At 34.4% G+C, this 25,823-nt stretch overlaps 2 protein-coding genes across 2 annotated transcripts; one reads left to right on the forward strand and one right to left on the reverse strand.

Moving 5' to 3' along the window:
• Window positions 1-17,428: 17,428 nt before the first annotated feature.
• On the reverse strand, window positions 17,429-20,157 carry LOC143619136 (transcription termination factor MTERF15, mitochondrial-like). The gene is made up of 3 exons (XM_077091142.1): window positions 20,023-20,157; window positions 19,356-19,481; window positions 17,429-18,438 (listed from the first exon to the last, which is right to left on the reverse strand). The coding sequence occupies exons 1-3, from the start codon at window positions 20,155-20,157 to the stop codon at window positions 17,458-17,460; spliced, it is 1,242 nt and encodes a 413-aa protein (XP_076947257.1). The 3' UTR covers window positions 17,429-17,457.
• Window positions 20,158-22,761: 2,604 nt separating this feature from the next.
• On the forward strand, window positions 22,762-25,565 carry LOC143619137 (uncharacterized). Its single transcript, XM_077091143.1, has 3 exons — window positions 22,762-22,896; window positions 23,438-23,563; window positions 24,540-25,565. The coding sequence occupies exons 1-3, from the start codon at window positions 22,762-22,764 to the stop codon at window positions 25,518-25,520; spliced, it is 1,242 nt and encodes a 413-aa protein (XP_076947258.1). The 3' UTR covers window positions 25,521-25,565.
• Window positions 25,566-25,823: the final 258 nt, after the last annotated feature.

The raw sequence follows: 25,823 nt of genomic DNA on the forward strand, positions 1-25,823 counted from the left end.
GAGTTTAAATGGTTTAGAAAAGCATCATGACAATATTGAAAAATCAATTATCTCACGCAATTATGAGTTGTATAAAAACTCAAATGTCTCACCTTGCAAGTTTACAATTAAAAGGCTTCTTGGTGTTAAGCGCAATGTAGTATATCTGAGTTAGTATAAACTCCATAATCATAACGATAATCACAAGACTAGAAACTTTACACGATGGCACAATGTCTTACCTTGTTCAGGTAGAGCCTTTAGATTCGCATATAAAAGTTTCTTTCGATCAGATAGGGAATCGTTACGACTACTCGGGTATTATATAGACTTCTAATATAAGAAAAGTGAGAAAGAAAGTAATTTTGGGACGAGAAATGAAGGCTGATTTCAGCCCCTTTTATAGCTGATTTCTGGTCCGGTCGTGTATCATGGTGGACATAAACAAAAGCCGTCGCGTATCACGACGGGCCTATAGCCTTGTCGAGTCAGCCTAGCTAGGCCACGTGGTGTCTCGCCTTTTTAACCTCCACGTCGCGTATCAGTCTAGGGGTGCAAATGAGCCGAGCTACTCGAGATCGGCTCGATCGAGCCGAGCTTAATCGAGCCCGAGCCCGAGCTCGAGCCTAAAAATAAGCTCGTTTAATAAACGAGCCCGAGCTTCACTTATCGAGCTTGAGCCGGCTCGCGAGCCTAAACGAGCCTCTCATTTGTATAAATTTTTAAAAATATATATTTAATAAATTTTAATTAATATATATAATGTTATGAAAAAACAAATAAAAACAACTAAATAATATATATTATTTTATACATAAAGTTATAATAGAAAAAAATATATAAAAATAATTATAATTATATAAAACATAGTTGATATATAGTAAACGAGCCGAGTCCGAGCCGAGCTCGAGCTTGAAAATCTACTCACGAGCCGAGCTCGAACTTTGAAAATAGAGCTCGAATCGAGCCGAGCTCCAACTCAAGCACTATGTAAGCTAAACGTCGGCTCGTTTGCACCCCTACGTATCACTATGGATTACTTAAGGGTCCGTCGTGTATCACGACAGTCGCAATAATTTCTGGATAACTTGCACGTCATCGCGTATTGCGACGAGACTAATGTGCAAAGTGAGCCATCAAAGGGCCACATCGCGCCCATCGCGCTTCACCTGAGCCGTGCGCGTCGGGTGCTTCACACCCTCCGCTAGGACCATTGGGTGTGATTTGTCAAATAAGAATATTATCATATGAACTCTTTTTCTTATAAAAAGCTTACAGGTTTTGTAATCTAGCGATATGAGACAAGAACTCACTTTCTTTATACTAAGGTGGAAGCATTCCATTTTCTTTTCCTCACCAATGTGGGATGTAATTTACTTCTTTTATTTTCTCCATCCATTTACTTGTTTTATTTATTTACTTTTCCTTTTATTATTTTATGGTTTGTTATAAGTCAGAACCAGCTTAAAACATGATTTTTTTAGAAATAATTTGATAAATGCATTGACTATTATATTAGAATTCAAGATGCATATATGTCAGTCTCACTATAAACTAATTGACTTTTCAAAAATAAAATGGATAAAGAGAACCCAACATAAAATTTTAAAAAATACTAAATGCACATATAAGAAAAAAAAACTAAAAAACAAATGTAAACTTGCAAAAATAAAAAGGTAAACTTTCTACATTAATCTGAAACAAAACAAGTTTATTTTAGTTTGTATGGTTACAATGATATTATTACTCATTTCATAATTTTTTCACTTAATTATTTGACCTTTCTTCATAAACCACAGTGTGGTTTGTTCCCACCATTCTAGGTTCCCTTCTTCCCGCCACCATTCTAGGCCCAAATCAAAAACTCACGGTAAAGAAAAACTAACCATGCATGCACATATAATTTTATATCCTTCCATCCTGTGAATCTCTTTGTTCTACCCTGAACCGTTGTTAAGAAAACTGACGCTTAAATATCATCTTCGTCTAGCTCGATATTGCTCAAATCCCTCTAAACAATTTCTTTAGTGAATTTTTGGCCCAAATTTAAGGGGGGCATTCCTTTAGGCTAGACTATATTCAATTCATATTTGATTTCTTCTCTTCGATCACTACTCAACCCAATTTCGATTAACAATGGGATCCTACACGATTTGAAAACAATAAGAAACCATCTACACGAGATAGGGTTTCTACCATCATACCAGACATGGCATTATCACAGCGAGATACATCCTCGGGCTGCAGAGACAGCATCCCTTTTTTCTCAAAGAACCTGTACTCCAATAACAAAGAATGAGATGTTTGATTTAGTTGATATATTATGGAGGAGCAACATACATGCACTCCACCAACAAATAATGGAGCTGGGTTAGACCCAGAATTCGATAAATTGTTCAAGGAGCTGAATACCGAGTTATACCCTGGTTGTAGATGGCTGTCTTCTCTAAACTCTAGCAAAATTAATGCATATTAAAGTCATCAACAAATGGACAGATAGTTCATTTGACCAACTTTTAGAGTTTTTAAGATTTGCTTTCCCAAAAGAAAATAAGGTTCCAACCTCACACTATGAAGCTAAGAAGAAGCTGAGTAAGATTGGGTTAGGGTATGAAAAAATTCATGCTTGCATTAATGATTGCTCTGTTTTGGAAGGAGAACGCCAATATGGAAAGTTGTCCTGTTTGTAACACGAGTAGATGGGTTGACAAAAACACAAAGGGGAAGAAAATAGCACAAAAAGTGTTGCGCTACTTTCCTTTAACTTCCAGACTTCGAAGGATGTATGGTTCTAGATTCATAGCAAAAGACATCATCTGGCATAGTACCGGACATTCAACGGATGGTATGATGCGTCATCCAGTTGATGGGAAGGCATGGCAAGAATTTGACAAGAGATATCCTGAATTTACCCAATAACCTAGGATCGTTCGTCTCGGTTTGGCAGATGATGGCTTTAATCCGTTTGGTAACATGAGTCAGGTTTACAGTATGTGGCCAGTTGTGTTGACAACTTATAATACACCTCTATGGTTATGTATGTGTAACACCCCGGCTAAAGCGGAAACGCCTGAGTGTGACGTACAGATTGCTCAAACACACGTGACACTATTAGGTGACCATAATAACATTATTTCATTTAAATCTTCATGTAACACAAGTTTATCAAATAATACAAGTTATAACAAATAAATAAACAAATGATAAGTTGTTATTTGAATATCCTGTAGGTATGCTATGTGTCTTCTAACTTTCATCCTCGTATCTTTACACCTGTAACATATGTATAAAATAAAGTCAGCTATGAACATAGCTGGTGAGATTCCCACAGTTTAATATAATACGTAAAAATCATACAATTCATGGACAAGTGATAAACGAGCAAGTAAAATCCTTTCCAGTTGATATCAACCAATGTACTCGGGTAATCGCGCAAGTAAGGTCCTTTCCAGTTGGTAACAACCAACGCACTCGAATAATGAGGCCCTTTTCCACTCGATACAAATGGACCGGAGTGCAAAGGGGGGCGTATGATCATACTTAATGAGGCTTCCCAACATGCAAGTAATATTCGTGCAAGTAATACACAAGTCCATATACGAATTGTAGTTTATAATAGAAGAAAGCAATACTTGAATTTTTTTATATGGATACATATGCTACCCCAAAACAATAAAACATTAAAAAAGGGGTGGTGAAAAACTCACCTGATTGAACATAAACATTGCAACGAAAACCGAAAGCAACCGAAAGTGCGTTAAAGAATCCGAAAAGATTGAACTTCAAGAACTATAAAAAAACAAAACGAAATCTAACTATCGGGATTATAAAAGTTAAATGAAATATTTGGTTAACGGGGTATTATATTATTTTAATGTGTTTTTAAGGCACTTGGATATAATATTGTTTTGAAAAAAGATTATTAAGTTAACGAAAGGTATTTTATAATATTAGTTTAAGCTTGACGGAAATCTAATGATTTGAATTATTTTAATATTATTCTAAGTTAACGAATTTTAAGTTAATGAAATATAAGTTTAACGGATTATGAATTAACAAATTAAATTTGACGAGTTAATGTTAACGAATCGTAATTAAAACTAATTTTTAAGGATTTAACAAAAATATTATTAATTTAACGCTAAGTTTGAATATTATAGAGTTCACAAAATTTTCGGTGTTAACGGTGTATTTTATTTTGAAAATGAAAGTGTTAACGCATTATAAAGCTATTGAATTAAAGTTAACGTATTTATAAAGTTAACGAAACGAAGTTAACAAAAAATAATGTTAACGGGTTTAACGGCTCTTACCGAATATGGAAAAGTTAGTTTTTAGGTGACAATGGTAGATTATAATTTATAATTAATTTTAGTTAATTTAGAATAATTTTATTTATTATATAAGAATTAATTTAAAATGTATAATAATGAAAGAATGCTAAAGGAAAATAAACGGTGAGGCAAACCCACACAAACACAAACAAACCAGTTAGACTATCTTGCAATTTAATTTAAAAATGGTAAAAGTTAAATATATATCATTGTTACTAGTTCAATCATCTTCCCTAAAGAAACCCTAGATTTCAATCCCCTTAATCCGTTCAATGTTGGTTTAAATTAAGTTAGGGGTTTTGATTAACGGCTTGAAACAAATAAATTTCATATATATGATACCTGAAATAGTGTCGGGATAATGGCGAACAAGACTTGGCTGGAGTCGGACAAAACGAACCAACTTAATATTATTGAGAGTGTTTTTAGAGAGGATTGAAGATTGGTGCGAGTTTAGCAGAGGGCGTACATCCTATTTATACTAGTTATTGGAGTCTATTACATCCTATTTATACTAGTTATTGGAGTCTATTACGGTTTTGACACAATTAAAATGTTGATTATTGCCGTCTAAATTTGTTATGCTAATTTAACGGGTCAAAGGAACGGAAAACGCGTGGTTTTAGGGATGCCGGATTTATTTATGGTCGCTGGAATTGGCTCATCGGAAAACCGATGTTGGGACGACGAGGCAGAAGGCTGGGTGTTTTTTTTTTCAATGCATTATTATAATTTTAAATAGTATTTACACTCTAGCCCTTGAAGTTTCAGTTCCTTTTAAATCAGAAATTAAGATTTTATTTACAAACTAAACCTTGAACTTTGAAATATTTTAAAAGATGAAATAAAAGTTTATAATCCTTGAATATTTTCGTATTATACCCGCATAGATTGAAAGGTCGTTTAACTAGAAACTTTAAATCCCGGAATTTCGTAATTTGAACAAATGAAAAAGAAACGAACGATAAGCGTAAATCATCATGAATATTATATTAACGATAAATGTTAAACATGAATATAATGAAGCAACGAAACGGGTTGATTTTACGAAAGCGAATGCAATCCACTTACAAATAAAAATGGCGAATACGTGTAACGTAATTTATATATATATATATATATATAAACAAAATCGAAAAAAAAATTAAAATGTGTCGGGTTTTCGGGTTTGAAAAGTAACAAATGTTACAGTATGAAAGAGTCTTCTTTCATGCTGACTTTGCTAATTTCCGGCCCTAAATCACCTGGAAAAGACATTGATGTTTTCCTAAGGCCTTTAGTGGATGAGTTGAAATTGTTGTGGGGCGAAGGAGTTCAAATGAGAGATTCATTAACTAACACTGTATTCAAGATGCGTGTTGCACTATTGTAGACTATCAACGATTACCCTGCTCGTAGCAGCTTGTCTGGATGGAGTGGTCATGGGTATAAAGCATGCACTACTTGTAACGAAGACACACCCTCGTGCTCTGTAAAAAGTAAGATTGCTTTTGTTGGTCACAAACGATTTTTGAGCAAGAAACATAAATGGAGGCAAGATCTGTCGTTTGATGGAAAAACAGAGATAACAAATCATCCTAGACGGTTGACTAATGCAAAAATATTAGAACAATCAGACCGTCTCCCTGATCGTGTTTCGGGGAAACATCCTGACCATGGAAGGGTGAAAAGAAAACGTGCTTCGTCAGATTGAATGCATGTATATAAGTTATTCATGTTAAATTGTGAATATTTATTAAGAATGCTTATTATATCTTTATTACATGTTTTTTTTTGTTAAGGAATGGTAGATGTTGCACGTGGACACGAGGGCGATGGTGGGAAACCACCATAGCCGCCTCCACCACCTCCACCACCTTGAACCACCACCGTCACTACCACCATAGCCAGATCTGAAGCAAAGAGCTTGTTGCAGCAAGTAATAAAGATATATTACAATTTGCATACCATGAAAAAGTGCTTGTTGCAGCATCTTCATGGTGCCTTGATTTATAGAAAGAATTATATGTTGCTTGCATATTTGGAGTAACCTTGTCTTGTCCAGATATCCCTCCATTTTATTACCGGAACCCAGATCAGAAGCAGCGGAGACCGGGCCGCCGTCGCCGGAGAAGGAAGAAGAACCTGCAGCATCGGGCAATTTGGGATAGGGACATTCACGGCCAAGAAAGTCATGTAAAATAGTGGGTTTAACATCATCGGTGCTGGTGGAGGTGGCTATGGTGGTAGTGACGGTGGTGGTGGTGGTGGAGGCGGCATGGTGGTAGTGACGGTGGTGGTTCAAGGTGGTGGTGGTGGTGGTGGAGGCGGCTATGGTGGTAGTGACGGTGGTGGTGATGGGGTGGGGCCGACGGCGTCGGTGATGGTGGTGGTTCAAGGTGGTGGTGGTGGTGGTGGTTCAAGGTGGTGATGGTGGTTTAGGGGTATAATTGTAAAAAATATAATTTTTCAAGAATTTGAATATTTGGACGGTAAAGGTAGGAAACATAAAAAAAACAGTCTCTCAAGACGGTTTTTTTGTGTAAAAAAGTTTTTGAAAAATTTGAACTTTTGTTCCAAGGTTACAAATAATTTGGACTTTACCGATATTATTTCCTCAAATCTCGTCTTTTACCTGACTTTCTTTCGAAATCTCATCTTTATTTTTATCTTTTCCCAATGCGTCTTGACAGTCCAAATTATAAAAGATTTTGAGGAAAAATGAGCTATTTTGGTACTTCTCTCTCTAAAAGAGGCTATTTTAGGGATTTTCCCTTTAAAAAATATGTGTAAAAAGTGTGCCATCATTTTCCCACTTACTTATATCCTTAGCAAATTCTTTTTCTAAACGATTCTGTTTTAAACTCTCCTTTATTCTTTAAGAGTTAGCCGATCCTCCACATAAATAAAACTTATAAAAAAGAGAAGTAATGCACTACTATGTGGTACATTGACTGGTATGTAAATACATTGAAATAAGTGTTAAAACTTCTATTTTTAGTATCTTTACTCCCGTTATATATTCTATAAGATAATTTGCCAACTGATATAAAATTAAATATATTCTCATGAATTATATTCTACTCATTTTTAGTAAATTTGATCTACTCATTTTTAGTAAATTTGATAAACTGTAAACAAAATCGAGAAAAAAAAAACTAGAACAAAATGAACTCGCAACATAAGAAAAAAAAAAACATGCATCATATTAAAATATGTTTCTTGTACTTTCAAATCCACAAAAATATAAAGAATCCACATGAATATATAAGATCCTAGCCAAGTCCCATACTAACAACTAACAAGTAACAACACTTTCCAAATCATCAAAACATTAAAACAAGAAACATAGTACTTAGCATCAGTCACCCAGAACCATCTTTCACATTGGTCGACGAATCGGTCCAGCCAGCGACCTAAAAATCCCTTCAATAACTTCATCATAAACACACAAGTGAAACTCCGGCTTCACACCCTTCTCATTCGCTTGCATGCAACCCTCACACAATGCTTGAGTTCCCAACAGGGTATCCAGCCTCTTAACCGTAATATTCGCCTCATTCGAACCAAAATCATCGTTCGAATTATCATTCATCATGTTATTATGTTTTCCTCTCTCCATCTCCAACTCATGCAGCCAATAATTAGAAACATCCGTTTCATAACCATAATCAAACAAGTCCACGCGGTTTCGATGGTAAGATTTCCTCCTACGGTCTCTTCTTGAACGTTTTAGCACCACAAGAAAGCACGCATTCTTTTCTTGCATTAAAACCATGAAATCAACTTTACTTGTGATGAGAATCTTGCGGGGACTCTCCGGTCTGCGGTTATCGACTAAGTAGGTGGTGAGATTATTATAGGATACTCCAATCTTCTGTTTTAGCATTGTTAGGAACTTATGAAAGTTAATGGTGGGATTGATCTTGATTTTTTCGATGAGCATGTCTCGTGAATTAGGGTTGAATGGTTTGTGAATTGTGATGGTTCCGTAGGGGATTTATGCATGATATGATATATATATATATATATATATATATATATATATATATAGGGTTTGGGTTGGTTTTAAATTTTATTTAAGTTTTTAAACTTTTAAATGGCATTGAATTTAGCCTCTCTAGATCCTTGGGGCTCAAGTTTGTTAATATTATTATCATTTATTTTTTTAGTTCATTTATTAAATTGCTGTTATTAACTATTTACCTATTTTAATAAAGAAAAATAACTTTGGATACATGTCAGTTGGAGATTCATTTCTAGCCAAAATTTTTCGCTAAAACTATTTTTCAATTTTTAATGACAACTTATTTACGTCGGTGTAATCAAAACATATTAATCCATCGTTTAATCAAATAACTAATTACCTAAATTATGGAGATTAAAAATATGACAATATTTATGTCAATATAAAAAAATATTTATATCTTTAATGAAATCATATCTAAATTTTTTTTATTAATTAAATTTATAAATACTTTTCAATGTAGGAGATGAATATGGTAAAAATTAATTAACGGTATTTATAGGTCTAAGAAGATAAAATAAAGAAGAAATTATCAATGAATAGCAATTTTATTCTTAGGTACGTATTCAGTCAACCTCTATGGATTCATGGAGTTCTCATCGATCTCCTTTAATATGTAATACAAAAGCGTGTTATAGTCAAGCTGATTTTATATATGATTTTCTGTTTTATGTCATTTATAATGAAACATCTTATCATCTTTTGTTAAAATTCATCATTCCATTACAAAAAAAAATACAAATACAACTTATAAAATCAGTATGTGCATCTTTTTCGTGATTATGAAGAAATTACGTGAGAATGCATCACGTAATCGTATGAATATTCCATTAGAAAATATAATTTGATTATTAAACTATGTAATTTGATAAAATAGAGGGCTTTCTAATTTAATCATTTAATATTTATAGTTTAAGTGTATTTCTTTTGAGTTTCTCGTACATCACACGGGTTCTAAAATTAATTATTACATAATCGAACTTGAAATTATTTAAATTTGTTATGGTTACTATTTGAGCCTTAAATTTCTGTAGATGTGGTTTGGTTATATACAATGAAACAAGACATTTATCTAAAATTTTAAGAATATTATTACCCAAATCATTGTCTTCTTTGTGACATTCGTCAATTTCGGGTCTTGTTTGTATTCGTTTTTGTATTTGTTTATTATGTAACCGACCCGATTTGTAAACCGAAGCTTATGTTATAATCAAAATGATGGATTTATTTTACAATATTGTTTCACACTTGTTGGGTCTTGAAAACATCCTATTTTTATTTTTATTTTTATTTATTTATTTATTATTTATTTATTTTTTTGTTGTTTTGTGTTTTTGTCTTGATCCATTTTGCATGAAAACTCTTGTGTCTCACACTCATATTTGACCACCAACATTACCCTATATATACACCACCTTTCCTCTTCATTTTCCCTTGCTACAACTCCAAAAAAAAAAAAAAAAAAAAAAAACTCTCTCAAACATCAAAGATTCAAGGTTATCTTCTTAAGTGTTCTTGAAGGATTTTGGTCTTTCATCTTAATTAGTTTATGTAGCCTTATTAATACTTGTTTATGGTTGTGCAATATATATATAATATACACCCCTTGTTTACCTTTGGTAGTTACTTCTCTGATTCCGGTCGGTGAGGTTTCGGACCCCATAAGGCAAGGCTTCATGGAGGACTTCGTGTCCTTGATATATATACATCTATATAACTTGTTCATACATATTAATCTTGCTTATTTTAGTTTGTTGGTCATGTTTACAAGTTCCATGGTTATGGGTTTTTAAAAGTCTGTGCTTCGGTTTAACCGTAAATAGCTCTAAACCGTAAACCGAACTTTGTTACTAGTTTTGTTTGTTTAAACATACTTAGTGTTAGATCTAAGTTTCTAAAATCATTTTTACAAATTCTATGGTTATGGGTTTGTAGAATCTTACCTCGGTCTTAACCCGAAACACGATCCGAACCGAAAACCGAACTTTTGTTTAAAGACTTTATTGTTAACTTTTGGTATTTTTTTACTTGTACATTATTATACAAGTTATTTAGTGTTTGGACATGTGGAAACCATCTATGAACTTGTTGTGAGATGGAAACCGAACCAAACCGATTCTTGCTCGCTTAAGACACACAAGTGTGTTTTTTTTTAGCCATCAAGACTTGTATATTTCTTTAAAAGTAGTTACAAATTGATTTTTAAATATTTTCTTAAGTACTTGGAAATGTTGGATCCAACTTGATCTCATAACAAAGTTTGGACCGACAAAACCGTACACTCGCTTAACGTGCGTTGTTAGTTCTAAAACAATGGAACTACATACTTGGTTAAGTCTTATTAAATTTTATTGAGTTATCTCATAACATTCAATATTTTGGAAAGTTGACTTTGGGTTTGACCAATTATCAAGACCCGAACCGACAACCCGAACACTCGATAAAAAAACCCGTTTTAGTATCTTTATTCTAAAGGGATTTGCATTCTTGCATTTTACCACCTTATTACTTAACATAGGTTAAGTAAATATTAAGGTTAGATACTTTAACCCGGTTTCGAGCAAACTTACATTTTTAAAGGGTTGTTAGTATAAATTCTTAAATAGTCACATTTTAAACCTGAACTTTAATTATTTACATTTCTCAACATTTATTTTGTTTAAAAACCTTCAAGACAACCTTTCTAAATTCAAGACTTCTTTTCTTTTTAGGCATTGTGCGTTAAACTCGTCGTTCCGACAAATCTCCAAATTATCATCTTTCAAGTTTACCACTTGAAGGTGAGTACTTCATACCCCATTTTCCATCTTTTATTTTGGTTGTGACATTTCATACTTATTCAACAAAATTCTTTATATTTGAATCTTAAACCACAAACGTAGTTGTATACTTTACCTAAATAATTGCTCGATTTGGTATTCTATGCTTATATGCCTATGTGTTTATCGCTTTTGGTTGGTGGAACTATAAAATCCTAGACTATTTGGCATCCCCTTATAGCAAGGTGTCGTTAACGTAATGCAATTAACGATAACTATAAAATCCTAGACTATTTGGCATCCCCTTATAGCTAGGTGTCGCTAATGTGTTTAGCGATATCTATTTATCCAAATTACCACTTTTATTTATCGTTTCATATGCAAGTTTTGTGGCTATCTTTATTATATACTAATATGATTAAACTTATGAATTGCTCACCGACCTTTGTGTTGACAAACTTTATTTTATGAAATGTTGCAGGTTTGCATCTTGGTTGATTTATGATTGTGAAGAAAACGACATCAAAGACCTTAGGATATTAGTAAAAATGAACAATATCAATTTGCCATATTTTGTGATATCTTGTTTATGGTTATTTTATAGATAATTGTTATGTGACATTTTCGATGTTGTGAAATGAAATGAGTTTATTAAATACTGTCACTTTAATTAGTGTCATGTGCTTATGGACAATCGTTACACCTCGGCATGTTCCGCCGCCTTTGGTCGGGGTGTGACATTCTTGCTTTAAAATTACAAAAGTTTACGAGACAAATAAGGGTAAAAGGATAAATATGTTTGTTATGTACTTATATAGTTATGTATCAAACTTGATTTACATATTTTTGGTTTGGCCCCGGGAATTGGTTGGGCCCAAACATAAGGATTTTACTATAAAAATTAGGGTGTCCTAATCGCTCGCCACTTAAACTCGCTTATCATTACCGCTCGTTTGAAAATTGCTTGGAAATGCTCGCTCTTTTATAATTAATAGCAAAGTTATAAATTTATTAAATGAGGTTTTTAGATATTTATGAATTATAAAATTTTATTTATAATTATTTATATCTTATGAATACATAAGGCATGTTATTACGTATATTATTAAATTTAATTTTTTTGTTGTATTTTTTTAACCAGTCGTGTATTACACGGGCTATATTATAGTGTTTAATAAAGGAACATATTTGGGTTGGATTATAAATTATAAACAGACCAATTTTACAAGTTGATCAGTAATCAAGGCTATCTTTAGGGCTGTCATTTTTAACCGCAACCCGAAACCCAACCCGAATAACTATTAACCCGAACTCGAAAGTACCCATACTCATGAAACCCGAACCCGAATCTAGCAAACCCGAGTACAACCCGAACTAATACGAGTCGAGTACCGATTACTTTTTAATTGGGTTTCGGTAAACCCGAATAACCCCTTTGACTAAGTATTCTATTCATTTATTATATCACATGCCTTCTACTATTTAATGAATATCGTTGTCTGCCCAATTCCTTTTTTAAGTCGCTTATTCTATTTAGATTCCAACACCACCTATCGATTGTTATCTAACATTAATTAATCTAGAGATTAGATTTGATAATTTATTTCATCAATCAATTTGTTTTTCATGCTCAGTTCATTAGTCAACCAGCTATTCATTCCATCAATCGAAGTGTTCTTCAGACTCTTTCGATTGGATTATGTGGTTTGTTATTTGCTTATGTGTAAAACTTGAAGATGGTATATTTGCTTGAATTTTAACTCCTCTTAATGAGAGAACTAGAAAACTAATACAAAATTATTTTTAACTTTTTTTAAAAAAATATTTTGTGATTTTTTTCTTTCCTCCTTTTAATAAAATGATATTGTTCCTAAAAAAAGTAAAAAAAAAAAAGCCGTAGATGTAGTGCAGATATGCACTAATGTGTGTTGCATATATATAATAGTGTTTTATTGCATATTAATACAACACAATTGCATTATATAATACACACTATTGAATATATGCAAATACAACACTAATAATTGTATAAAATACACACTATCACATATACGTAATACAACACCAATGCACGTACGCACTATATCGATTTTTTTTATTTTTGTATATAATATAACACTATTACACTAATACAATAAAAAAATTTCATATATATTATTCAATACTATCTCACATATCAAAATACAAACTAGTGCACATATGCAATAAAAAAGTCGATGTATTGCATATGTGCACTACAATGAGTTATTTTTAATTATTTTTATATTTTTTTATTTTTATATTTTTTTCTAGTGAAAAATAACAACATATAAGAATTATGAAAGAAAAAAGAATTTGAAAATATTTTTTTAATTAAATTAAAAATATTTCTTTATTAGTTCTTTAATTCTCTCTTTAAGAAGGTGCTCTCTCTTGATCCTCTCCCTGTATATATATATATATATATAGGGTGGGTTCAAATGAAAACTTCTCTTAAAGATAAAATTTAAAAACTCCTAAAAAACTATTTTTAACTTTTTTGTTAATTTTTTTTTAAGTTTCCTTTTTTTTCCATTATTCTTATACGTTATTGTTCAAAAAAAATCTCGTCGGTGTAGTGCACATGTGTAATAGTGTGCATTACATATATGCAAAAGTGTTATATTGCATAGAATATAACACTATTACACATATTTGATACATACTAATGTATATATACAATATAATATTAATACGCACATCGAATACACATTAGTACGTATTTGTAATACAACATTAACGCACATGTGCGCTACATCAACTTTTATTTTATTATTATTTTTTTCCATATAATACACACTACTACACATATACAATAGGGGTGTGCACATTTAGGTCCGGCCCGAAAAAACCCGAAGAGTCAGCCTGTAAAAATCCGAAGCCGGACCGGCCCTATTTACAACTTTAATATTCGGTCTTTAATATCAGGGGCAATCGGTTTCGGGTCGGGTTGGGTCCATTGAAAACCGACTAAAACCGATTAAGCATTACTTGTGTTATACGATCAAGCAAAACATAACTTGGGTCAGACTTTTTATCAAACAGTTGGTGTGCACTTTCAAAAAACATTAAAGAATTATAAATTTATTGAATTGATCCCTAATTAACAAGTTTACACCTTAATAACACAACACATTCAGGCATATGTGATGATGAATTTAATCAATTTAGGTAAATGAAATAATAATGTTATAAATAATTATACCTGGTAATAACGAAGAACAATAGATCTACTGTTTGATGTTGAATTGAAGAATTTGAAGAAGCATATCATGTTCAGTTGATGAATTATTGCCTTCCAAGATCAAACAAAACGACACTGAATTGAAATATTAATCGGGTTCGGTCATTTGCATCACACTGAAAACCCGAATACATGAAAAATCGAAACCCGACCCGCAAGATAAGGTCCAGTCTTCAGTTCCTGCTATTTTTAAAGATCGGTCTTCGGGTCGGGTCGGGTCGGTCTTCACCCGGGTCAGGTCGGGTCGGGTTTCAAGCTTTGCACACCCCTAATATACAATACACAAATATTGAATATATGCAATTAAACACTATTAAACTTAAAAATACATAGTAATACACATGTGCAATACAACGGTATCGCACAGTAATACGTATGTGCATTACAGTGGGTTTTTTTTAATTTTTTAATTTTTTTATTTTTTTATATTTTTTTCGAGTGAATGGTAAGAAAATATAAGAATAATGGCAAAAACAGAATTTTGAAAATATTTTTTTATTTTTCATTAAAAATAACTTTTTAGGAGTTTTTAAGTTTTCTTTCTAAAGATGAGTTTTCTTTTGATTCTCTCTCTCTCTCTCTCTATATATATATATATATAGGCTAAGTATAAAATGAAAACCCACTTGAGTTGTGAAAACTCTAGAAACCCATTCTCAACCACATATTTTTAATTAATGTTTAAATCTTGTGATCCATAATTAAAGTGAATAAAAAATGTAAATATAAATATAACTTTTTCTCTCTCCTGAAAACACATATAAAAATTAGTAAAAAAATGTTTAAAAATAGCAAAATATATTTTTTTTTTGATGTTTCGATGTTTTGTATTAAATATTACAACATATATTACATGTAACAAAAAAAAACGATGTTACATAGGGTTTTCGCGGGTTTTCACAACTCAAGTGGGTTTTCATTTTAACCTTACCCTATATAAATATATATATATATATATAGTTGTATATGTCAAATACTCGAAACCCGATTAACCTGTTCTTATAAAACCTGAATCCGAATAGCCCAGGGGAGATTAGGGTCGGGCAGTGTCGGATCCAGGAATTTTTTTTCAGGTGGTGCACTAATTATAGATGCTTCAATTTCATATAGTTGGGTATAAAAAATTTCCGGGTCAGTTTGAGGTTCGGGTCGGTTCGATGGTTCTGGCAAAGTTCATCTTTTTGACTTGGGTGATAAGATGAAATTGGTTGCCTTTTGGAAAGATCCCATGGAAGATCATCCAAATTTATTTTTGACGGTTTATTATTTTACGCCCTGCTTGCGGTGCGCGCATATAATGTATATATGTGTGAACCCTCGGGTGGGCAAAAGTAAAATTGCACTAATTTTGACGTTATTTTACTAATCTCGTGAAAATAACGTTAAAAGTGGCGGAAGGTAATCAGGCATCATGTGGTGGCGTTGATTGCCGAAAGACAAGGGCACATGCACCGATCAGCCGGTGTCCCGATGATTGAGTGCTATGTGCCTTATGTCCAAGGCTTGATACAAAACTACTATCGAGCCGGGGGTCTCACCGGAAGCAGCCTCTCTATCCCTATGGGATAGAGGTAAGGCTGTCTACATCTTACCCTCCTCAGACCCTACCATAGCATTGCTATTGGTGGGATATACTGAGTACGATGATGATGATGATGATGATGATCCAAGGTTCGATGGTTCTTTTTAGAAATATCTCGTGATGTTCATAATACCTACAAATCAACAATTACAAACTAACAAACTAACAAATTAAAACTAAATTTAACAAATAACTTAACAACCAACAACATAAAAAACAATTAACAAGGACAAGTAATTAGCATGTAACAAATAAATGTGAACATACCTTCAAAGTGGGAGGATTCGAGCTTTGAGGAAGAGTAGAAGGCTGAAGGCAGGAGTTGTGTGGAGTGTGGCTGGCCGGAAAAAGCGAGGGCTAGCGGGCAACGACGGTGGGCGGTGGTTGGAGAATAGGCCAGGGCGGCTGTGTGTGTGCGTGACTCTTGAGAGGCAGCAGCTGCCTGTTGTGATATGTGGTAACTGGTAAATCTTAAAACCCTGATATGATATAACATATATAGCTTAATTTAAAAAAAAAAGTTCAAAAATAAAGTATCGCGTCTAGATCGAGCCCGCGACCTCTCCCTTAAAAAACCAAGTTTTTGCCAGCAGACCAGCACATATAATTGAGAGTAAGGTGGTTCCTTCTTAATTTATAAGATGGTTCCTATAATATTTTCTATATAAAAGTACGCTATTATTTCGAAACCCGGAACCACCCCCTTTCAACGTAAATCCGCCCCTGGGGTCGGGTATGAGTACTCGAAAAAAATTTCTCAAGCCCAAGGAACCCAAAACCCGAAAGTATAGCCCGAAAAACACCCCTAGCTGTCTTGGACAAGTGCGGGTGTGCATCCGTACAGAGCCCACCAATTTGAGAGACAATTTTCAACAAATATATATTATATATTTTTATAATTTGTCTTCTAAATAAAAATTGAATTTGCTATCGGAGTATTGTTTTGTCTAATTATCAAAGTTAACATTTTATTACCGGTTATATATAAGTTTATATTAAGGGCCCCCATTTTTTTACTCACACACAGTGCCGGCTCTGGTGTTAAGCCGGTGAGGCGTAAGATTTAGGCCTCCACATTTTGAGAGCCTCATTTTCGAAAAGCTTCTAAGTCTTATTTTCTAAGCGAAATACGGTTTTTAAATGTATTTTGTAAATTGAGGAGAAGAACCATTTGTAACAATAAGATATGTTGTGGGTTTGCTCTATTTTCCTTTTTTGTTGAAGATGATCGACCGAAGAAGATGTTAGTTTCTAGCACAAAAAATGGTGACAAAATTAGGGGAGTGAAAAAAACCTTGAACTCACAAGGAAAACGTGAACGCCCAAGACATGTATTTGTGTATGAGATTAGTTTAAAGAAACATGTTTTGTTATCCCGAGTATGATATTTAAGTGAAACAAATGTTAGATTACACAAACATGTTTACCTGCATCTAGGCTGACGACGTAAGATACCTTACCAAAGGCGGCGACCCACACGGGATAAACACATGAATAGATCATATAAATTTTAAACATCATGAGAGGCCATACAATCAAAATATAAACACTTTATGCCGAACCTTTTTCGCCTTTTCAGCTAACCTCTTCACGTCTATTGCATCAACATAACATCTCCTCAGCTCGTTTACAATCTCGGGAGGGTGACAATCAACAAACACCTCCAAAAACCTCTTTTCCGGCATCCTCAAAGCCGTGAACAGCTTGGGCCCGTTTACACTTGGGCACAGGCCCATATCATCAATCTTCGCAGCTAAAGTCATGCGCGGTTTCAACCTCGCTTCCAAGTTATTATAAAGCAAAAACGGGCAACGAAGCACAATCCGAGCCGGTTGCTTCATTGTCGACACCACAAAAGTCAGGTTTCTTTGAACTTTGTCGACCGATAAACTCAACACGAGCGGTGACATACCCACAAGCTTAAACGCCTCGTCTTCCAAAAGCCCAAACTTTTTAAGATTCGCTATTTTCTCGCGTATGGTTTTGAGGCGCGAGATTGCCATAATCGTGACAACGTATTTATACAATTTCGAGTCTTTTGAGATCCCCATTTTTCTAATGTACTCCAACTTTTCGGCGTCTAATGATGATCTAGGTATTATAGACGGTTGGGAAAGTAAAATTATTGTTAAATCTCGACCCGTTATACCCATCGATTTGTACAATTCAACGGTGGGTTTAATCATCTTTTCCAAATCATAAGTGAGAATGAACGGGTTTCGAAAAATGGCTTTTTGAAAAGCTTCTTTTGACCGGAATAAGCGTTGAAGGTACCGAACACATTCATCAGGACAATGGTTGATTCTACGTCTTAAAAGACGGGGCCTGCAGCTAATCATTTGAACCAAACCTGAAGGTGTGAATCCAAGATCTTGAAAAAACTGAAGTTTTGATTGCAGATTATCGAGTCTCGTCTTGTGCAGTGATGGAATACGTTCAAGAATTTGCGATATTTGTTTGTTGTTAAATCCCCGTGCTTTGAATACGTCTGCACAAGTCTCTGGTGCATCCTTCACCTGAAGAAGATATCAAACTAATTTCAAGCCTCACATCACTCTATATAATATGAACTTAGTTTTCAGAGTGAACTGCGATTTTCTCGTCCTCGTGGTTTTTCCAAATCTGCGGTTTTAGTCCAATAGTTTCAAATTTGCGATTTCGTCCTTGTGGTTTCATTTCACTTGCAATTAAACCCGAATTCACCAATCGCGTTAAGTCTGGTCATTAAACCCATCAGCGTGCCCTTCACGTGAGGGGCAGTTTTGTCCCTTTTTTTTTCCAAAATACACCCCAGCCCCTCACGTGAGGGGGCTTGCAAATTAGGACTGGGGTTTATTTGGGGAGAAAAAGGACAAAACTGCCCCTCATGTGAAGGACACCCTGATGGGTTTCACGACCAGACTTAACAGGATTAGTGAATCGGGTTTAATTGCAAGTAAAATGAAACCACAGGGACGAAAATCACAAATTTGAAACTACTAGACTAAAACCGCAGATTTGGACAAATCACAAGAACGAAAACGCAGTTTACTCTAGTTGTAATATGCGAGAAGCACACAAAAGCGACAAGGTCCAATTTTCGTACACGAGGCGCAAGGTTTTTATATAAATATTTTTTTTATATATGTGATAGGTTTTTAGCATCCTCTAACCAAAATTTAAGCCATAAATAAACATTCTGAAATCTGAAACATAAAAATGACCCTTGTACAAAAGGTGCACGCCTCACCTGCGCTTTTTGGACTCTGGTCGCCTTGAGTAGGCAAAAACGACAAGGTCAAAGCCTTGTGTCGCTTCGCGCTTCGGTGCATTAAAGCGTAATTTTTAAAACCAAGAATACGGATTTTAGGCGGTAACATCAATCTATGCATAAAAATTTGATTTTGCCAAAAGATAGTACAAAGTAGGAATATGCAATGGATGAAACAGATACCTTCATTTGAAGCACTGGTTCGTCGGTTAACCCTAAACATGTTGAAAAAGCGTAATCACCACCAATGACATGACTAGCCTTATTTGCCAAATGGTCTTGCTTAAGCAGCATACCGAACCATCTCTCCTGCAGATGACATAGAACACATCTACATGATGTAAATGAACTACCAACATGAATTAATCAACATATAGCTTCAAGTAGGGTGCAAAACGAGCCGAGCCAAGCCAAGCCCGAGCTAGAAAAGAATAGGCTCACGCTCGTCTCGTTTGACTTATCGAGCTCAAGCTGGCTCTCGAACCTAAACGAGCCTGTCATTTATATAATTTTTTTAAATATATATTTAATAATTATTAATTAATATATATTATGTTACGAAAAAACAAATGAAAATGACTAAATAATATATATTATTTTATATATAAAATTATAATAGAAAAAAATAATAAAAATAATTAAAAATATATAAAAATAATCAAAATTATATAAAAAATAATTGATAAATAGTAAACGAGCCGAGCCCAAGCTCGAGCTCAGTGTATATTAAACAAACTTAATTTAAAGCCTGGGTTCGATTTGAGGTTTAAGCAACAGCAAAACGAAACCCTAGAAAGTGAACAGTAATATAATTGGTAAATAATAACTGTACGGATTGAAATTAACTTACAGTGAATAATAATGATGATGATACAACCCGTGGGTTATGCGATAGAAGAGTTGAGGCTCTTAATTTAAGACAAAATCGCCATTGTTGTTGCGGCGGCCACATTTGGCTTACAGACGATTGTTTGTATGTAGACATTGGGTTTTAATGATCTTTTTTTTATTTTTTTTTGGAGTGAAGTGTGGTTCACGTCCATGTGGTTTGTCTAAATCTGCGGATTTAGTTCAATAGTTTCAAATCTGTGATTTTCGTTCCCGTGGTTTCATGTCACTTGCAATTAAACCCGACCACACTAACCTCGTTAAGTCTGATCGTTAAACCTATCAGTGTGTCTCTCACGTGAAGGACAATTTTGTCATTTTTTTGTCTCAAATACATCTCAGCCCTTCATGTGAGTGGGCTTGCGAATTATGGTTGAGATTTATTTGGGAAGAAAAAAGACAAAATTGCCCCTCACGTGAGGGGCACGCTAATGGGTTTAACAACCAGACTTGACGGGGTTAGTAGAGTCGGGTTTAATTGCAAGTGAAGTGAAACCATAGGGATAGAAATCACAGATTTGAAACTATTGGACTAAAGATTATTGAGTCGATTCATGGAGATGCTAGTAATAATTTTGACCATAAGCGACCCACTATTTTCGGTTTCAGAAAATCATTGTGCCAACCCATCGTTTTTTGGTATGCTTCAGTTTCATCGATTAATTTGATTATGGGTCGGTTAATTTGATTTTCTGCACACCCTAATATCTGGTCATGGTGTCTTTGATTTATTCTAAATAACATGTTTCTAGTATGATCTTTAGTTGTATGTGTATTGGTTTTTATTAATCACAACTATCATCTTTTGGTCGTTGTCGGTCTCAACTAACGAATTAGCTGATAAGGTCCCACCTTTTTATCATATTTGTTCCCATGAAGGATGTCTATGTAACATCGTGAAAACTCTATGTAACATCGTTTTTTTTTGTTACGTGTAATATATGTCCTATCCAACCGCTTTCATGGATTATCTATGTGATGTTTTCAAGGGTGTCGATGACTATAACACTCGCAAATAGATCTGAAATATATTGTAAATCATGAAGGAATGTGTATTCCGTTATGGTATTAAGTACCACGTTATTATTGTATACAAGATAACAGGAATAGAGAAAATAAGGTAGCCTTTGGATTAGGCTACGTCTATTAGTGGTCGTGCATGCTTGCTTCCACCCATGTATCTTTATACGATGTATTTAGAGGTGTAAACGAATACAATGCATACGGTTTTCTTTTTTTAACATCTAATTTTATATAAAAAGATGATGGTTAGAAAAAGCTAAAACATTATAAAAACATAATCACGTGAAATGAAAAGAAGAGGGTTTTGAAACCACCCGGCCCACGGAATTATGATGTTTTTGTTTCTAGTTACAATCCATAAAAATGAAAAATGGACTATCGAATAAAAAATGAGCTCCTTGTTCAAATCATTTGCATTGTAGATGGCTTCATTCCTATATTTCCAAATCAACCACCACATTATAAAAATATGCTTCCACCACATTTTTCTTCTTCGAATAATTACATTGCTCAAGCCAAATTTGTATCGTATTCGGTTGCATTGGTGAAGCAACTGAAGTCTGAAGTCATTTCAGTACCAAGATTCATGCCTTTTCCGCAACAACACACAAGATAAAAAGATGTTGAGCCGTCTTCATGTGTTCAGAACAAAACGGACACATTATAAAAGGAATATCCAAACCTTTGTCAGAAAGGTTACCCTTGTTGGTAATCTATTCAACCGAAGTCTCCACACAAAAATATTAACTTTCTTGGGAAGCTTCCTATTCCAAATAGTTTGTATTGGACCTTCCGGAAGCATCTTCTTTTCTATGGCTTTTCTTATATCTTTTATCATAAAGTCCCTTTGATTTTCATGTCCCCAAGCCCACGAATATTATTTTTCGCCCACTCATGTTATTGAAGCAAGTTTCGAAATGAATCAAAATTTCCCTCCCTCCCCCCCCTATTCGAAGATTAATGCGGTAATCCCAAACTCACATATTATTACTTTTCCTATCTTCAATAAAGCAATTTTTATTATTTTTTAATGCATATAATCTTGGATAAATGAGTAGAATCTCCCATCCCCACTTTCTTCTTCATGGCCGATAAGGGAATTAATCTTTATCATGTAAGTAGTGTATGCTGTTCACGATTCGGTTCCATACTCCAGTTCCTTTTGCCACCATTTCTTTGTCAAACACATCAAAATTATTACTAGCATCTCCATGAATCGACTCAATAATCTTAATAATCTTTAGTCCAATAGTTTCAAATATGTGATTTCTATCCCTATGGTTTCATTTCACTTGCAATTAAACCCGACTCCACTAACCCCGTCAAGTCTGGTTGTTAAACCCATTAGCGTGCCCCTCACGTGAGGGGCAATTTTGTCTTTTTTCTTCCCAAATAAATCTCAACCATAATTCGCAAGCCCACTCACATGAAGGGCTGAGATGTATTTGAGACAAAAAAATGACAAAATTGTCCCTCACATGAGAGACACACTGATAGGTTTAACGATCAGACTTAACGAGGTTAGTGTGGTCGGGTTTAATTGCAAGTGACATGAAACCACGGGAACGAAAATCACATATTTGAAACTATTGAACTAAATCCGCAGATTTAGACAAACCACATGTACGTAAACCGCACTTCACTCCAAAAAAAATAAAAAAAAGATCATTAAAACCCAATGTCTACATACAAACAATCGTCTGTAAGCCAAATGTGGCCGCCGCAACAACAATGGCGATTTTGTCTTAAATTAAGAGCCTCAACTCTTCTATCGCATAACCCACGGGTTGTATCATCATCATTATTATTCACTGTAAGTTAATTTCAATCCGTACAGTTATTATTTACCAATTATATTACTGTTCACTTTCTAGGGTTTCGTTTTGCTGTTGCTTAAACCTCAAATCGAACCCAGGCTTTAAATTAAGTTTGTTTAATATACACTGAGCTCGAGCTTGGGCTCGGCTCGTTTACTATTTATCAATTATTTTTTATATAATTTTGATTATTTTTATATATTTTTAATTATTTTTATTATTTTTTTCTATTATAATTTTATATATAAAATAATATATATTATTTAGTCATTTTCAATTGTTTTTTCGTAACATAATATATATTAATTAATAATTATTAAATATATATTTAAAAAAATTATATAAATGACAGGCTCGTTTAGGTTCGAGAGCCAGCTTGAGCTCGATAAGTCAAACGAGACGAGCGTGAGCCTATTCTTTTCTAGCTCGGGCTTGGCTTGGCTCGGCTCGTTTTGCACCCTACTTGAAGCTATATGTTGATTAATTCATGTTGGTAGTTCATTTACATCATGTAGATGTGTTCTATGTCATCTGCAGGAGAGATGGTTCGGTATGCTGCTTAAGCAAGACCATTTGGCAAATAAGGCTAGTCATGTCATTGGTGGTGATTACGCTTTTTCAACATGTTTAGGGTTAACCGACGAACCAGTGCTTCAAATGAAGGTATCTGTTTCATCCATTGCATATTCCTACTTTGTACTATCTTTTGGCAAAATCAAATTTTTATGCATAGATTGATGTTACCGCCTAAAATCCGTATTCTTGGTTTTAAAAATTACGCTTTAATGCACCGAAGCGCGAAGCGACACAAGGCTTTGACCTTGTCGTTTTTGCCTACTCAAGGCGACCAGAGTCCAAAAAGCGCAGGTGAGGCGTGCACCTTTTGTACAAGGGTCATTTTTATGTTTCAGATTTCAGAATGTTGTACCACATGCTTTTTTTTTGGCTGTACGTGTAGGTAATTGTATACTAAATCTTCTATAAAGTTTATTTATGCCTTAAATTTTGGGTAGAGGATGCTAAAAAGTAAAAACCTATGAGATATATAAAAAAAATATTTATATAAAAACCTTGCGCCTCGTGTACGAAAATTGGACCTTGTCGCTTTTGTGTGCTTCTCGCATATTAAAATTGGAGTAAGCTGTGTTTTTCGTCCCTTGGTTTGTCCAAATCTGCGGTTGTAGTCCAATAGTTTCAAATTTGTGATTTTCGTCCCTGTGGTTTCATTTCACTTGCAATTAAACGTGAATCCACTAATCCCGTTAAGTCTGGTCGTTAAACCCATCAACGTGTCCTTCACATGAGGGGCAGTTTTGTCCTTTTTCTCCCCAAATAAACCCCAGTCCTAATTCGCAAGCCTCTTCACGTGAGGGGCCGGGGTGTATTTTGGGGGAAAAAGGACAAAACCGCATATGGACAAACCACATAGACAACCAGACATAACGAGCTTGGTGAATTCGGGCATAATTGCAAGTGAAATGAAACCACAGAGACGAAAATCACAAATTTGAAACTATTGAACTAAAACCGCATATGGACAAACCACAGAGACGAAAACCGCAGTTCACTCTTAAAACTAAGTTCATATTATATAGAGTGATGTGAAACTTGAAATGAATCTGTTTGATATCTTCTTCAGGTGAAGGATGCACCAGAGACTTGTGAAGACGTATTCAAAGCACGGGGATTTAACAAGAAACAAATATCGCAAATTCTTGAATGTATACCATCACTGCACAAGACGAGACTCGATAATCTGCAATCAAAACTTCAGTTTTTTCAAGATCTTGGATTCAGACCTTCAGGTTTGGTTCAAATGATTAGCTGCAGGCCCCGTCTTTTAAAATGTAGAATCAACCGTTGTCCTGATGAACGTGTTCGGTACCTTCAACGCTTATTCCGGTCAAAAGAAGCCTTTCAAAAAGCCATTTTTCGAAACCCGTTCATTCTCACTTATGATTTGGAAAAGATGATTAAACCCACCGTTGAATTGTACAAATCGATGGGTATAACGGGTCGAGATTTAACGATAATGTTACTTTGCCAACCGTCTATGATACCTAGATCATCGTTAAACGCCGAAAAGTTGGAGTACATTAGAAAAACGGGGATCTCAAAAGACTCAAAATTGTACAAATACGTTGTCACGATTATGGCAATCTCGCGCCTCGAAACCATACGCGAGAAAATAGCGAATCTTGAAAAGTTTGGGCTTTTGGAAGACGAGGCGTTTCAGCTTGTGGCTATGTCACCTCTCGTGTTGAGTTTTTCGGTCGACAAAGTTCAAAGAAACATGACTTTTGTGGTGGCGACAATGAAGCAGCCGGCTCGGGTTGTGCTTCTTTACCCGTTTTTGCTTTATAATAACTTGGAAGCGAGGTTGAAACCGCGCATGACTTTAGCTGCGAAGATTGATGATATGGACCTGCAGCCAAGTGTAAACGGGCCGAAGCTGTTCACGGCTTTGAGGATGACGGAAAAGAGGTTTCTGGAGGTGTATGTTGATCGTCACCCGCCCGAGATTGTAAACGAGTTGATGAGATGTTATGTTGATGCGATAGACGTAAAGAGGTTAGCTGAAAAGGCGAAAAAGGTTCGGCATAAAGTGTTTATATTTTGATTGTATGCCCTCACATAATGTTTAAAATTTATATGATATATTAATGTATTTATCAGGGATGGTAAATGTGACCCATTGGGTTGAATGGGTTGTAATAAAATGTATATAATGAGTCAAACTAAAAAAAGAAAAGGATTGAAACGGGTCGAGTTTTTTTTTAATGGAACGAGAAAAACGGAGGAAATTTTATAGTTTTTTAGTTTTTGATTTATATTTCAAGTTATGATTTTTTTTAATTATTATTTTTATTTGTTTAACAAGGGTTTTTGAAATGGGTCAAAATGGGTTGTGATTTGAAAAACC

Source organism: Bidens hawaiensis, unplaced genomic scaffold, assembly GCF_021521415.1.
Source record: "Bidens hawaiensis isolate Kalapana, Puna unplaced genomic scaffold, B.hawaiensis_p1.1 tig00002414_1, whole genome shotgun sequence".
Lineage (NCBI taxonomy): Eukaryota > Viridiplantae > Streptophyta > Magnoliopsida > Asterales > Asteraceae > Bidens > Bidens hawaiensis.

Bases quoted from the DNA above. Each gene is read 5' to 3' on its own strand.
- LOC143619137 (XM_077091143.1), top strand. From the start codon at position 22,762: ATGTCTACATACAAACAATCGTCTGTAAGCCAAATGTGGCCGCCGCAA. The intron at 22,897-23,437 runs GTAAGTTAATTT...TGTCATCTGCAG, and splicing joins CATCATCATTATTATTCACT to GAGAGATGGTTCGGTATGCT. The intron at 23,564-24,539 runs GTATCTGTTTCA...TATCTTCTTCAG, and splicing joins AACCAGTGCTTCAAATGAAG to GTGAAGGATGCACCAGAGAC.
- LOC143619136 (XM_077091142.1), bottom strand. From the start codon at position 20,157: ATGTCTACATACAAACAATCGTCTGTAAGCCAAATGTGGCCGCCGCAA. The intron at 19,482-20,022 runs GTAAGTTAATTT...TGTCATCTGCAG, and splicing joins CATCATCATTATTATTCACT to GAGAGATGGTTCGGTATGCT. The intron at 18,439-19,355 runs GTATCTGTTTCA...TATCTTCTTCAG, and splicing joins AACCAGTGCTTCAAATGAAG to GTGAAGGATGCACCAGAGAC.